This window comes from Oncorhynchus mykiss, chromosome 11 (genome assembly GCF_057628025.1).
Source record: "Oncorhynchus mykiss isolate SJ-2025 chromosome 11, ASM5762802v1, whole genome shotgun sequence".
Classification (NCBI taxonomy): Eukaryota; Metazoa; Chordata; class Actinopteri; order Salmoniformes; family Salmonidae; genus Oncorhynchus; species Oncorhynchus mykiss.
The window spans coordinates 49,129,914-49,142,716 of record NC_143032.1 but is presented as its reverse complement, the minus strand read 5'-3'; the positions used below and the strand labels follow the sequence as shown (position 1 = coordinate 49,142,716).

Genomic DNA, 12,803 nt, shown 5'->3' with positions numbered 1-12,803 from the left:
CTTGGTTGTTTGCGTTGGCACCTTTCAACACCCCTCATTATCACACTTATGCACGCAACCACTCACTTACACTACTGATTACTGACTACACACCATTGTTAATTATATTTAGTTATTCCTTATCTCCACGTTGTCTCCTTGTTTGTTATGCGCCTTGAGCGGGTTCTTGACAGTATTGTTGTGTATTGTTAAGAGATTACTGCACCGTTAGTAACACAAGCACTTAGATACTCCCGCAATCTGCTAAATATGTATATGCAACCAACATTTGATTTGATTTTGTGTGCAATAATAGTGGTTAACATGACTTTTTTAATGATTAACCCATCTCTGTACCCCACAGATACAATTATCTGTCAGGTCTCTCAGTCGAGTAGTGAATTTCAAGCACAGATTCAACCACAAAGACCATAATGTAATGAGGTTTTTGTTGTATCATTTGAAATGTTTGCAGGGATCATTCAAGCTTTGACCATCTTGTGTCCTGCTCACAACATAACTATTTTAATATGGTTTATTTTTCTGAATTATGATGATTAAAAAAGTCACCTCTGTGCATCCTTGGTGTACCTGGCAGACCCACTACTATAAATGTTTCAAATACAAACGTTTTGTATATTTTTTTATATAGCAGACTCATTCAAATGGAAATTATGGTTGAATATTTTTCACTTGTGGATAGGTTTTTAATTTTGTACAATGGACTTTTGTCGCCGTTAGATTGTTACAATGTATTTGTTGCTTACTGAACAGTCAATGAACACATTTTCTGAAAATGTTAAATAATCACACGTTTTTATTGAGGAAGTGTATGACAGAGATTACAAAAAATAAATAATTGTAATACCATAGTCAAATTTGTTTTGGGAATTGTGGAGGAAGTAGTTTTGTCCGTCCTCTGGGATGTCTGGTATTTGTAGTCCTTTGTGGGTCAATGCCACAGAGGTAGAGGACTCTAGGGCCCAAAAGCCTTTTTTAGCAAGGGCAGTGCAACTGAGGACTTCCACCATTTTGAAGTAGTCAACTGGGTGAGACTTCCTATGGGTTAAGGAAGGATCACATAATTCCATCCAGGTCATCAGGAGGGATCAGCCAATGAATTATACTAGTCAGAAAACATTCCATAGCTGCAGGTGGGAGTAAATCTGGCTTTATACCCATTTAAACAACACACCATAGGTGGCAGTATGCAACCTTTAAGTTTGTTTACCAACTCATAGGAGTAGAAGATAATGGACTACTTCAAAATGGAGATGGCCATGATTTCAGGTGCCATAATGGGACATACAGTGCCTTGCGAAAGTATTCGGCCCCCTTGAACTTTGTGACCTTTTGCCACATTTCAGGCTTCAAACATAAAGATATAAAACTGTATTTTTTGTGAAGAATCAACAACAAGTGGGACACAATCATGAAGTGGAACGACATTTATTGGATATTTCAAACTTTTTTAACAAATCAAAAACAAACTGGGCGTGCAAAATTATTTAGCCCCTTTACTTTCAGTGCAGCAAACTCTCTCCAGAAGTTCAGTGAGGATCTCTGAATGATCCAATGTTGACCTAAATGACTAATGACGATAAATACAATCCACCTGTGTGTAATCAAGTCTCCGTATAAATGCACCTGCACTGTGATAGTCTCAGAGGTCCGTTAAAAGCGCAGAGAGCATCATGAAGAACAAGGAACACACCAGGCAGGTCCGAGATACTGTTGTGAAGAAGTTTAAAGCCGGATTTGGATACAAATAGATTTCCCAAGCTTTAAACATCCCAAGGAGCACTGTGCAAGCGATAATATTGAAATGGAAGGAGTATCAGACCACTGCAAATCTACCAAGACCTGGCCGTCCCTCTAAACTTTCAGCTCATACAAGGAGAAGACTGATCAGAGATGCAGCCAAGAGGCCCATGATCACTCTGGATGAACTGCAGAGATCTACAGCTGAGGTGGGAGACTCTGTCCATAGGACAACAATCAGTCGTATATTGCACAAATCTGGCCTTTATGGAAGAGTGGCAAGAAGAAAGCCATTTCTTAAAGATATCCATAAAAAGTGTTGTTTAAAGTTTGCCACAAGCCACCTGGGAGACACACCAAACATGTGGAAGAAGGTGCTCTGGTCAGATGAAACCAAAATTGAACTTTTTGGCAACAATGCAAAACGTTATGTTTGGCGTAAAAGCAACACAGCTCATCACCCTGAACACACCATCCCCACTGTCAAACATGGTGGTGGCAGCATCATGGTTTGGGCCTGCTTTTCTTCAGCAGGGACAGGGAAGATGGTTAAAATTGATGGGAAGATGGATGGAGTCTGCAAAAGACCTGAGACTGGGACGGAGATTTGTCTTCCAACAAGACAATGATCCAAAACATAAAGCAAAATCTACAATGGAATGGTTCAAAAATAAACATATCCAGGTGTTAGAATGGCCAAGTCAAAGTCCAGACCTGAATCCAATCGAGAATCTGTGGAAAGAACTGAAAACTGCTGTTCACAAATGCTCTCCATCCAACCTCACTGAGCTCGAGCTGTTTTACAAGGAGGAATGGGAAAAAATGTCAGTCTCTCGATGTGCAAAACTGATAGAGACATACCCCAAGCGACTTACAGCTGTAATCGCAGCAAAAGGTGGCGCTACAAAGTATTAACTTAAGGGGGCTGAATAATTTTGCACGCTCAATTTTTCAGTTTTTGATTTGTTAAAAACGTTTGAAATATCCAATAAATGTCGTTCCACTTCATGATTGTGTCCCACTTGTTGTTGATTCTTCACAAAAAAATACAGTTTTATCTTTATGTTTGAAGCCTGAAATGTGGCAAAAGGTCGCAAAGTTCAAGGGGGCCGAATACTTTCGCAAGGCACTGTATATAACAATGTTGCTGTCTCTGTCCTACCAGAGTGACAGAGTAACACAGACGAGAATATTGTTGAGTTGGTCTCCGTTTTGGGCTCACACGCCACACTTGGGTCAGGGAGGAGGGTACTGGGTTTGAGTTGTCATAGTAATGCAGGGCTTGGATTCAGATGATCCTGACCACAGGGAAGTACTTGTGAGCAGAGAAATCAAACTCTGGTAGTACCTAGAGATGGGGAATATCATTTTCCTTATCACCAAACAACAATAATGCCCCAGAAATGTTTAAAATTTCCCAAATACTTTGTTTACGTTTTGCTCAGTGCATTATGATGTGTTGTTACCTTTGTCTCCTTGTGCCCCCCGGCAAGTAGCTTCATGACCACAATGTTGGGTTTGGCAACTTTTAAGATCCGATTCACCTGCAACAATCAGCAAATTAAAAGAGGCAATTCAGACCCACAAACAGGAGGCCCAATCTATTGTACTACTGCTGGGTTTACTGACCTCTGGGTCGGGGGTGGGGACGTTCTCCAGGATGAGTTTGGCTTGCTGGAAGTGTTTGCTGGCCGCCATGTAGAGGTCAGCTGACTTGGGAGGAGGACTGTACTTCTTCAGATCGGACATCTCCTACAGCCGACACACACGGAGAGAAACAGGTCACGTTACAAATTATATATTTTTTTATATCTCCACTATAACATGTAATTCCTGATATTCGTTGCAGCGTGTCTGCAATTATGTTGACCTGGAATGCACCGCAGACACATGAAAATGCAAGCGCACAATCCTAGCTAGCGATGGTTGGTGACACACTACGTTACCTTGAACTGGATGTAATGGACTGGCGGTGGCGTGACCACGCTGTTGAAGGGGGCAAAGCGGTGCTCGTAGCGCACCTGCTCGCTATCCAACTCAAACTGCGGCTTCCGCACCTTCCTGTCCATATCCAGGGCGATCATAGTCTGCACCAGAGACAGGAATTCAGTGTGTGTGTGTGTTTATGCTGTCTGGATAGAAAACGGGACTACAACTGAGCCAAGGCAGAGGACGCATAACATGTGTAGGACAAGTTTGTGTGTGTGCGCACACTTACCTTGTACATGCCAGCACACATGTTTTGGTAGGCTTGGCTCATGGTGATTTCTCTGCTGAGGGGGCGAGCTGCAGGCGCAAACACATTCTTATTGAGGTTAAGTTATGGATGGGGGCGGGCGGTGTACTCCCAGATGTATTCAGTGCAATGCAAATAAATGTACGACTTGATCCTGACCCCCTTGGCCTTTCTTCTTCTTCTTGGTTTTCTTGCTGCTGCGTCCTTTCTGCTGCTCCTCCAGGAGGCGCTCCTCAGCCACCTGAGAGCTGTCCGCCCGACTCAGAGTGGACATGAGCCACGCGTACAGGAACTCTGACAGATACCTACACACACACACACACACACACACACACACACACACACCTCTCTCAGTCAAGTGTACACATGGAACACGCCCTTTGGAACACACCTGGGTGCCCACTCCTCACCAGTAGATGTAGTAGTACTCGTGCATGCTGTAGAGTTCCAGCTCGAAGCCGCTGAGCAGGTACTGGATCATGATGCGCAGGTTGTGGTAGAGGATCCAGGTGCCCAGGCAGGCCAGGTGCTGTCTCTGGGGCTCCAGCTTCATCAGCAGGCTGTGCAGCGCCGCGTCCACCTTCTCTGCCTGCAGGGGGCGCCGCCGCATCAGTCCCATAAGTCAACCGCAGGAGAACAGCGACATGCAGTCAAGCGCGCGCTCACTCACACACACACATTTTATGATCACTCACGTCACTAAACAGCAACGCGTACACAAACGCTGGCTCTCGCTCTCTCTCACACACACACACACACACACACACACACACACACACACACACACACACACACACACACACACCTCATCCTGCAGTGTGGCAAACTCCTCCAGGATGTGGCCTAGTTTGTCTCTCTGCCGAGCGCGGTTGTGTCCGTGGATTTGGATGAGACTGCAAAAGGGCTGCAGGGAAACCGAACAAGGTCGTTTCAGTCCATTGTTTGGAGAAAAAAAAAGAAGTGTAAGCCTATAATAGCTTCAGAATATGTTTAAAACTATCACGTTGATCTATGAATTTTGAGTGGTTACATTTTCCCCCAGCTCCACCCCTCAACTTCATAGCTAACCAAGTGGCAGGGATGCCGTTTGGTCTGGGGGGGAAAAAAAACACACAAATGAAGGATTGTGGCATTAATATAGAGAAAAGAGGTCTTGGAACGCAGCCAGGTGACTTACCCTTGAGCAGTGTGTGACAAAGGAGTCAATGTAGTCCTTGGCCTGGTGGTTATTATGCAGGCAGCACCTGCAGTGGCAACGCATGGATCAGTCAGGTCTAGAGATAGAGCTTGAACACAAACTCATAGGCCCTGTTCGAATACCTCAGACATACATATCCTTCCTTCCTTTGTGGTGTTTTGATAGGTGAAAGCAACATTGCGACCATTTTAAACACCACTCCAACCAATTCAGATCTCTTATGACTTCAAGGAAGGTAGGAAGGACGCATTTCTAAAGCATTTGAAGGTTGGGGTTCATTGAAAGAAACGCTCCCAATCCTCAATGACTTACTTGGAGGAGAGCACCGGCGGGCTGACAAAGTACCTCAGAGCGTCTTTGATCATGTCCTGCATTGGTTGGGTCCCAAACACTTTCTTATTATCTATCAGGAACGTTGTCTAGAGACAGGGAGGGGATTCATCAGAACAGGACCAATCAGAGGAGAGAATTGTCCAGATGCACCAATCACGAGGGAGAATGTTGCTTACCTGCAGCAGAGACCTGGAGAGGACGCAAGGGGACTGCTCACTGAACTCGCAGAAAAAGTCCTGAAAGCAGAACGTTAAAACATTACTATAAACCTTTAGCACATGTTCTAACAGGCAGACCATTACAGAAGTACTGTCAGAATGTAGTATTCTAATTATTATTGTAGTATTTACAGACGTAGTACCAGAATTCCATGTAGGTTAGTTGTGTTGATGACCTCGCACACGGTCTTGATGCGGTCGATGAGCTTGCTGAAGTAGTTGACCATCTCCTCCCTCTTGAGGATCTTGGCATAGCGGGGGAAGGTGGGGGGCAGAAGTCTCTGGTTCACCAGCGGTTCAAACCCCATCATGATCGGTTGATCTGGAACGCGGGGGGGGGGGGGGGGGCTCAATTGTGGTCAGAGGTTCTCCAACGAGTGTAACATTGCCTCTTACGGTAGTGACGGACACATTGGGCCTAGGTGCCATAGTGGAGTGTGTGTGCGCGTGTTACCTCCTTTAGTAGTATCGTTCTGGTACTGAATGCCATGCTCGATGCTAGAGTGGAGGGCTGGGAGGAGATCTGCTGCCTGCTGCATGAGTTTCTGGGCTTCGCTCACTGAGCTGGTCTGACAGAGCCAACATGACATCACACGCATCAGTCAACCAATTACACGTCCAATCAAAAATCAAATCGGCTTACCGGTATGCACATGATCCTCTTTCTTAGTGAAGCTGAGCTAAATGTGTGTGTTACCTCTTTCTTAGTGAAGCTAAGCTAAATGTGTGTGTTACCTCTTTCTTAGTGAAGCTAAGCTAAATGTGTGTGTTACCTCTTTCTTAGTGAAGCTAAGCTAAATGTGTGTGTTACCTCTTTCTTGGTGAAGCTAAGCTAAATGTGTGTGTTACCTCTAAGCTAAATGTGTGTGTTACCTCTTTCTTAGTGAAGGCGATCAGCGCTGTCAGTAGAAGACGTGTAAACTTGATCCTACTGAAAAGTGCTATCCATTGCTGATGCTGAGAAAGGCATAGGAAAAGGTTAAGTCACACACGCAATCGCAAAAACACACAATATATCTTTGTCGACCCTGGGGACAGACAGATTTAGCTCTGTCGTACAATGTTCATTCCTTTTATTTTGAGAAGCGGCTGCACATTCCAGGCTTGTCTCACTGAAAGGCTGCCTCACTCTTAGCTCTGGTGGACTGGGCATGGCAGAAGGCATGGGATATATGCCGAAGCCCAAATCAACCCCTAGACGCTACACTACACCCTATGCACGCTGAAATTATTTGATAGGTGTATAGATAAGGCTATAAGTTTCCCTCTGATAAACTAGGTGGGATTTTGACCATATTGCTTAGACCTATCAAAAGCCTCTTAGATCAACAGTACATAAGGCATGAGGGTTAGGGGTCGATTTAAAGCCATTAGACGGGAGAGACGATAAGGTGGACTGGTGGATATATCCATAGGGAGAGAGTGACAGTCTTACTTCCAACTCCACCCCTGGGTTCCGCTGCTCGCCCTGGCGACTGCGTGTGCTCTACCGGAGAGAAAGAGAGGGAATGAGAGGGAGAGGGAAAGGAGAGAGAGACAGAGAGGAAGAGGAGATAACTTGTGATGGATGAGCTGTGCAGCTCTGTTGGTGGTACTGTACACACTTGTGGTCATTGAAAGTTAAGGATGAGCGATATTATTCAGTAACGCGTTTGGCCATTCTGCCAGAGTGTAGTCGTGTTGTGTTGTCAGTTCACGGGAAGAAAGTAGTGTGAAAGTACTGTACCTTAACTCTCCTCTGTAACTCTTCCTCCACATCCTTTAGCATACCTGTCGGTAGAAGGTTCATTTGGTACACACACACACATTACGACATATATATATTGTATACCACCAATGCCATACATGAACCACAACACTGACTAAGCCCGTCGCATGAACATCACCTGTAACCCGTAAATCTGTCACATTGTTGGCCATCTTGAAGCCATACGTCATGGCCTGGAAATCCTCCTGGAGACAGAACACAGAACAGGATCGTGAATATTACACCTAGAACCAAACAAGGCGTTGTTTCGGGTCAGAAGACGTAGGAGGGAACAGCGGGTTGCAAAACTCCGGGAACTTTCAATAAATTCCCTTCTGATTCCAGGAAACCTCCAACCAGGACTTCTGGAAAACCAGGGAATTTATTGAACGTTCCTGGGAATTTTGCAAGCCTAACTGTGTCCCATAGACAGGATTATAGGAGATAGAGAGACAGTGTGCGTTATCCTAGTCCCAGATCGGTTGGTGCCGTTTTGCCAATTTTTGTGGCCATTGGCGTGACTGTGTGTGTGCAAAAGCCCAAAGGGATCAAGTGGCTTACCTCCTCGAACACTGCGGCTTTGTTGACTTTCTCGCGGGCGATGTCACACACCTTGAGGATGCCCAGAGCGAAGGCCTTGAGGGCCGGGTCCTCGATGAGGTCGGGGTTGTGGACGTACAGGCAGGTGAACACTGTCTGGGCTAGGGAGTGACCCTCCAGCCAGGTGATCTACACACACACACACATTTTGATTGGTAATTAATTATGCATCCTTTGCTGATTCAGTTTGGTATTGATAAGGCAATAAAACTGACCAAGCAGCAGAAACAGGTGTCCATGATCCCAATCAGCTCTGGAAGACTGAGGTCCCTCACTCTGATGGAACCATCCTAGAGACAAGACAGGATGAGAGAGAGGATACGAAAGGGAGGGGGTTAGAGTCTTTGTGGAATACAATGCACCTCACTAAAGGTTCAACATAACACCACCGTTTTCATTTCACAGTCCGAAACTCTAGGAATCAGAGCCATACCTTGACTGCCTGTTCAAAGCTGAGGACTTTCCTGTTGACCTGGTTGCCAATCATCCCGGCGTCCATCTTGGGGTCCATCATCTCAATGGCGGACATAGCCTCAAACAGGCCAAACCTGCTGAAAAACGTGCCATTAGAAAGACCTAAAGTGTGTGTGTTGTCTAGTGATAGATACCCAGTATTCATTAATGAGACAGACTGCAAGCAATGAAGTATTTCACTAATGGTTGATTAGAACAGTGTCTGAAACAAACAAACACTCATACTCACAATTTGTCATGGAGCAACTCCCCAAGGCTGAGCTCTGTAAATACAGAGAACAAATGCAAATGTACTCAGTCATCTGAACTATAGGGATGAAAGCCAGAGCAGTATTTGTGTTACAGTAGTACAGTGTAACACCAGCCTGTACTGTCTGAAGAGGTACACAGGAACAAAGGGTGAATCTTAACTTCTACTTAAATTGAATTTTGAATTAGTCATGCATTGATGTCAGTGGGGTCAGCAGGGCATCTTAACCCGTGCCATCCAGCTTGCATTTCAGACTGGTGGCACCAAATTCCCACAGAGCTGAAAACACTGGGTATACATTAGGAATTGCTATACTGTACAGGCCTTTATTTTACTGGTTGTGTGATTTACACCAATCTTTTGATGAGAAACCCAATTTACCAGGTATTTCAGAACTGTCTAACAAACAAATGAGGGGCAAGTATCAAAAGCCCACAATAACTGACATCACTAGCACATCCTGAAATACGGTGTTAAAGCATGTAACACACACACACACACACACACACACACACACACACACACACACACACACACACCTTGTACCTTTGCATGCCTCTTTGAAGTCATGTGTAATGTCCACCCAGTTTGCATTGTTCCTCATCTTCTCTGGGACACCCAGTCCCCATCCCACATCATCATCCTCAACTGATGACTTCATCACCATGGTTAAAGCTGAAAGTAAACCCAGTAGATGTACATGACTCACTTCTCTTCTGACTTCAGTGTGGATGTTCAATAGGCCAGATAGTTCCACTCTGGTCTAGGAAATTGGCTGTGTTCTAGTGACAGATACCCAGTGGAACTGTGTTCTACTGACAGATACCCAGTGGAACTGTGTTCTAGTGACAGATACCCAGTGATAGCATTTAACAATTAGATTGTATTATTTCCTGGGCACTGCTCGACAATGCAAACAACGCATTCGTTATCAGAACCGTCCACAGGTCACAGATATACCCTCTGATGTGGTAAAAGCGTTGTCAAACAGGCACAAACACAGGTAGGTAAATAAGTAGCACGGCCGGTTCTAGCTCTTGATCATGTCTCTCAGTTCGATGACATTACACATAAGTCCCTGGATGAAGGAGTCTTCTGTAGGGGGGAGTTTTGTTAAGAGCCGCGACCCTCTGAACACTAACACTCATTGGTTTTGGAAGCATAAGGACCTTTATCTTTCATAAAATGTTACATTTATACACACCTTTTATAGGGTTAGGGTTCCCACACAGCCATATTTCCATATTACAACACTTGCTTACTGAAAAGACAGAGTGGACTACCTGTGCTATCTAAATCTCGTGTGTAAACGGAAGACCAACGCCACAAACGTGTTGTCACTAAAAAAAATACTGTCGGCTGCAACTGTGTTAAAACAGTGTGTATTTTCCATTTGTGAAATTATTTTGATGGGATATGAAAGTAGAGGGATTTATGTTTCTAGAACACGGCCTCCAGAGCCAATTCAGCCTTAAAACAAAACACGTAAGGTCCTTGGACTAAGGAATAACGTTAGGCTCCTTTAGTCCAAGATTGGGCTAGGTGGGTTCGTTTTAGACGGATATACATACTGTACAATCTCTGTTTAGAAACTGGCCTATATGCCAGAAAGCAAGGGAGTTATGACATACTGTAAATAGCGTAACCTTATACCTGTGTCAAAGCAAATCTGAAGGCAACTATTAATGTATGACAGAGCTATTTTGGGGATTGAGGCTGGTCTGAAACTTCAACTAATAGGCCTCATAATTGAAGAGTAGGATGGTGTGTGAGAAATACAACACTTGTTAGGGTGTAATATCCACTTTACCAAACAGACAGGTCAAAGAAAGATCAGACTCCTTGAGGGATTAACATGCTGATGTGTAGAGTGTCTAAGCAGCTTGAGTTAATGCCTAAAATGGCCTTAAATTGTGGGCGCTAGTGCAACGGAAACGTTCTGAGACAGGGATCCAAGTGTCTGTCACTAGGGTCCAAGGCGAGGGGACTCAGCAGGCGATCCTTTTTCAAGTCTATGCTGACTGTCAGGTTAACCAACAGATCCGACCCGCTTGCTTACTAGGGTTGGACAGGCTTCCTGTGTAGAGTACGACACCATGGAGCTTGCGCGAGATATGGCTTGGACAACGTACCTCAGTTCAGGGATGAGAAATGAGTTGTACTCCGAATTGTCCCATTATCCCAACTGTTACACAGATGATTGAAAGACTGCTAGTTTTTCTGGAAAACTGTCCTTTTCGTCTCATGCTAGGTAGCAGAAGCCACACAGACATTTTGAAATGGCAGTGTCAGCCAATTAGCTCCTTTGTTGATCAACACAACTTGCCATTCCATAACGGTAGTGATGTTTCGTTTGATATCGGAGCTCCGAGGCACACGTCGAAATCATTAAGCAGTCTGCTGACGTTATTCTGATAAAGTGAAACATACGTCATCATTTATGTACAAAGCTTTGTTTGATCACATGCTTTTTCAAAACGTGTTGCAAAATGCGAGATCCCACTGATTTGGCTGTGGTTCCAGTGCTTTCTTCGATTCCAAGCTACTTTCAAGTGTAGACCTCTACTGGACACTGTACTTACAAATATAGTATAGGATTTTGTACAGAAAGTTTCAACTGACCAGTAGGTAGAGTAGGGAACAATGGACCATTCAGGGACATGAGGTTATGAGGTCGAATCCCTTTGAAGGCACACTATTTTGACAATTGTTTTATGTGAAACCAACTGTGAACTCAGATTTTTTTTTACTCCAACTGGGAAAATTTGTTTTCAACAGTCATCCAACTCGGAATTCCAAGTTGGGAACTCTGGCCTCTTTCTAGAGCTCCGACTTTACGACCAGAAGATCACTGACAACATGATACGACCTCGTTTTTTTCCTGAGTTTCCAGTTGTCTTGAAAGCACCATCAATGGAGAGGGATGATATGCTTACTAGCCTCATTCCATGAATATGCATAGCAATCGAGACAACTCTGGAATGTCACGTGTCATACTTATATCCATATATGTGTAACAACATAAGCATTAGAAACTTTGATCAAATAAACCTCACGTAGCAAATAAGCCATACATTTTTGTTGTTGACCAAATTCGACATTCTTATTGACCACCATACAAAAACTCATTGCTTGGTGGGTGAAAAAAACACTACCTGCTGTAAGGAGACAGATTTCCCCCCAAGTTGGGCCTCTCTTCCTCTCCAAGTTTATATAAAAACTAGCAGTCAATCAATCTTCTCGGTGTAACAGTAGTGATAATGGGACAATTCAGAGTACAACACATTTCTCATTCCTAGATTGAGGTACATTTTCCGAGCCATATCTCCTGCCTGCTCAGTGGTCATTATCTACGCACAGGAAGCCTGTCTGACCATAGTAGCGCAGCTGTAAGCAAGCGGGTCGGATCTGCTGGCTAACTATCAGGTCTATGAAGGTTTCATTCAATAAGATAACTAGCTAATTTGTAATGAAACACCGAGTTTGCTGTCTTTTCACGAGCTAGTCATTGTTAGAAGCTAATAGCTATGATAAATATATATATAAACCCCGCCTATTTCTACAAATAATATTCTTAATGTGATGTTAAACCTTAACCACACTGCTATCCTTGTGCCTAACCTTAAATTAAACCCAAAAAGCACATATTTTTGTTTCATTTCATTTTTACGATGAAGCCAATTTGACTTTATGACTGTGGTAACTAGTGGAATCCATAAACCAGACAAGCGGGCTAATAATGTCGGTGACGCTAACTAGCTAGCTTGGACTCTGTATCAACAAAAATGTTTCATCATGCATATCACACAATTAAAAGATAATATATATTACGTAATTGCATGAAACATATTGCCAATTTTAACAATATTTGGCGTGATCTTTGATCACACATACCTTGCTAACTGCTAGCGTTACTAGCTAGTTGTCCGAGGCTCAGGAAGAAGAAGCACAAATATGACGTTAAGCGTTACATTGCACGCTGGGACATGTAGTCCCAAAACATAGCT

The 12,803-nt window shown here is 43.9% G+C and overlaps 1 protein-coding gene across 2 annotated transcripts; it reads right to left on the bottom strand.

The window, feature by feature from the left end:
- Nucleotides 1–776: 776 nt before the first annotated feature.
- On the bottom strand, nt 777–12,789 carry LOC110535033 (N-alpha-acetyltransferase 35, NatC auxiliary subunit). 2 transcript variants are annotated; one of them, XM_090190301.1, is made up of 23 exons: nt 12,691–12,789; nt 9,343–9,471; nt 8,776–8,809; nt 8,506–8,623; nt 8,288–8,362; nt 8,034–8,201; nt 7,612–7,678; nt 7,452–7,495; nt 7,161–7,211; nt 6,599–6,682; nt 6,180–6,294; nt 5,869–6,047; nt 5,684–5,743; nt 5,487–5,593; nt 5,154–5,220; nt 4,782–4,880; nt 4,387–4,565; nt 4,136–4,281; nt 3,959–4,026; nt 3,687–3,827; nt 3,370–3,492; nt 3,207–3,284; nt 777–3,088 (listed from the first exon to the last, which is right to left on the bottom strand). In XM_090190301.1, exons 2-23 carry the CDS (start codon nt 9,461–9,463, stop codon nt 3,029–3,031), a joined length of 2,184 nt encoding a protein of 727 aa, XP_090046427.1. In that variant the 5' UTR covers nt 9,464–9,471; nt 12,691–12,789; the 3' UTR covers nt 777–3,028. The 2 variants fall into 2 exon arrangements, with proteins under 2 accessions (XP_090046427.1, XP_090046428.1); XM_090190302.1 differs by having other exon boundaries at nt 8,506–8,620.
- Between the last annotated feature and the right edge of the window lie 14 nt (nt 12,790–12,803).

What these genes read in the sequence shown, in the direction of transcription:
- LOC110535033 (XM_090190301.1), bottom strand. Translation starts at nt 9,463, where the DNA reads ATGGTGATGAAGTCATCAGTTGAGGATGATGATGTGGGATGGGGACTG. An exon ending in TCGCCTTCACTAAGAAAGAG is followed by an intron (nt 6,295 to 6,598) that starts GTAACACACACA and finishes TGGCTCTGTCAG; the next exon opens with ACCAGCTCAGTGAGCGAAGC. An exon ending in GAACGATACTACTAAAGGAG is followed by an intron (nt 6,048 to 6,179) that starts GTAACACGCGCA and finishes CCCGCGTTCCAG; the next exon opens with ATCAACCGATCATGATGGGG.